The 2500-nt window shown below is 46.2% G+C and overlaps 1 protein-coding gene across 1 annotated transcript in view; it reads left to right on the top strand.

Moving 5' to 3' along the window:
* The window catches only part of hk2 (hexokinase 2), a 42202-nt gene that overhangs the window by 15322 nt on the left and 24380 nt on the right, over positions 1 to 2500 (top strand). The window contains exons 6-7 of the mRNA XM_060882711.1: positions 1292 to 1391; positions 1786 to 1969. Coding sequence (XP_060738694.1) covers positions 1292 to 1391; positions 1786 to 1969 — 284 coding nt within the window. The remainder of the gene's footprint in view (positions 1 to 1291; positions 1392 to 1785; positions 1970 to 2500) is intronic.

Genomic DNA, 2500 nt, shown 5'->3' with positions numbered 1-2500 from the left:
GATACACAGGAGACAAGACACGCCCCCTTTTCTGTGACTGACATACACAGGAGACAAGACACGCCCCCTTTTCTGTGACTGACATACACAGGAGACAAGACACGCCCCCTTTTCTGTGACTGACATACACAGGAGACAAGACTTTACTCTGACTGATACACAGGAGACAAGACACGCCACCTTTACTGTGACTGACATACACAGGAGACAAGACACGCCCCCTTTTCTGTGACTGACATACACAGGAGACAAGACACGCCCCCTTTTCTGTGACTGACATACACAGGAGACAAGACACGCCCCTTTACTGTGACTGACATACACAGGAGACAAGACACGCCCCTTTACTGTGACTGACATACACAGGAGACAAGACACGCCCCCTTTACTGCACTTGATATACACAGAAAACAAGCCACGCCCCTTTACTGCAGTGCAGTGTCTCTAGGTACAAATGGTCCTGATGTTGTAGAGAATAAAGCGACATTAGCGTGTCACATTAGCAGCATGTGAGGAACAGGACAGGTGACTGTTCAGGGTTAGCACAAGGTTGTAGCACAAGGTTGTAGCACAAGGTTGTAGCACAAGGTTGTAGCACAAGGTTGTAGCACAAGGTTGTAGCTGTGACTGAAGGGGAGATCAGATCATAATGAGGGATGCTGTAAGATCCTGACCTGGGGATGAAGCACCTGATGACCAGGAGTTCAGTTAGCTGTTGATTTACAGCAACAGGAGGTGATGAAAGTGTCAGTGTTGGTGGAGTGAAGGTGAAGAGTGAAGGTGAAGAGGGTGGAGATGTGAATGTATGTGAACGACTCGTCACACTCACTCACTCACTCTCTCACTCATCTTCTACCACTTATCCGAACTACCTCGGGTCACGGGGAGCCTGTGCCTATCTCAGGCGTCATCGGGCATCAAGGCAGGATACACCCTGGACGGAGTGCCAACCCATCACAGGGCACACACACACACACTCATTCACTCACACAATCACACACTACGGACAATTTTCCAGAGATGCCAATCAACCTACCATGCATGTCTTTGGACCGGGGAGGAAACCGGAGTACCCGGAGGAAACCCCCGAGGCACGGGGAGAACATGCAAACTCCACACACACAAGGTGGAGGCGGGAATCGAACCCCCAACCCTGGAGGTGTGAGGCGAACGTGATAACCACTAAGCCAACGTGCCCCCCTCGACTCGTCACAGTCTTTCATTATTTCAAAAAAGAAATGAAAACGTTGTTGTTGTTGAATTTCAAAGCTGTCTCCTGTCCTCCTGTTAGGACTTCGACATTGACATTGTTGCTGTGATCAATGACACTGTGGGCACCATGATGACCTGCGGCTTCGACGACCACCACTGTGAGATCGGCCTTATCGTGGGTGAGCCACCTCTCACACTCTCACCTCATCTCTCTCACCTCTCTCTCTCTGTCTCTCTCTCTCTTTCTCTCTCACCTCACCTCTCTCTCTCTCTCTCTCTCTCTCTCTCTCTCTCTCTCTCTCTCTTCTTCTCACTTCTCTTTCTCAGTTCATCTCTCTCTCTCTCTCTCTTCTTCTCACTTCTCTTTCTCAGTTCATCTCTCTCTCTCTCTCTCTCTCTCTCTCTCTCTCTCTCTTTCTTTCTCTCTCTCTCCTTCTTCTTCTCACTTCTCTCTTTCTCAGTTCATTACTTCAAATTTCTTTAATTGTTTTTTGAAAGAGTTGTGCGTTACTTTTTCTATTGTACCCTTTTTTGCAATGGTGTGTGTGTGTGTGTGTGTGTGTGTGTGTGTAGGTACGGGTACGAACGCATGCTACATGGAGGAGATGAGGAACCTGGAGCTGGTGGAGGGAGACGAGGGCCGCATGTGTGTGAACATGGAGTGGGGAGCGTTTGGAGACGACGGAGCTCTTGATGACATTCGCACAAACTTCGACCTCGAGATCGACGCCGGATCATTGAACCCCGGCAAACAGCTGTAAGTGACTGAGTGTGTGTGTGGTGTCTGAGAGAGAAAATAACTCATGTCATGTGCAGAGACCTAAAGGGCTGTATAAATGTATTCAGGGGCGGTTCTAGGGTCTCCTCTTTAGGGTGTTTTAGCCCTCAGTGAGAATTTAAAACAAGAAGAGTTTTATATTATATATTATATGACTACATAGTAAGCCAAAAGTTATGGTATTATTTAAAATGGCAAAAGTGGACACCGAAATTTTATGCATGATGTAATGATGTCAGTCTTGAATCAGATCAGTTCATGTGTGTGTGCATTCTCTACAAACAGTATGTCTAATGAATGCAGTCATTAATAAATAAATATTCACAAGACAAAGACCAAATCAATAAATGTTATTTTCATTTAGTATTGAATGGATTGTTTGCATTAATATTTTGTTTGTACAAAGAAAGAAAATTCTACGTATAGTTTTAGGGTGTCTGAGATCACATACAGGGGGCTGAAGCCACCCTAAAAAAGGTCTAGAACCGTCCCTGAATGTATTTACTGTAT

Source organism: Tachysurus vachellii, chromosome 12, assembly GCF_030014155.1.
Source record: "Tachysurus vachellii isolate PV-2020 chromosome 12, HZAU_Pvac_v1, whole genome shotgun sequence".
NCBI classification, from domain to species: Eukaryota; Metazoa; Chordata; class Actinopteri; order Siluriformes; family Bagridae; genus Tachysurus; species Tachysurus vachellii.
Note: the sequence above shows the minus strand (reverse complement) of the source record. Positions and strands in the feature narration are given on the sequence as shown.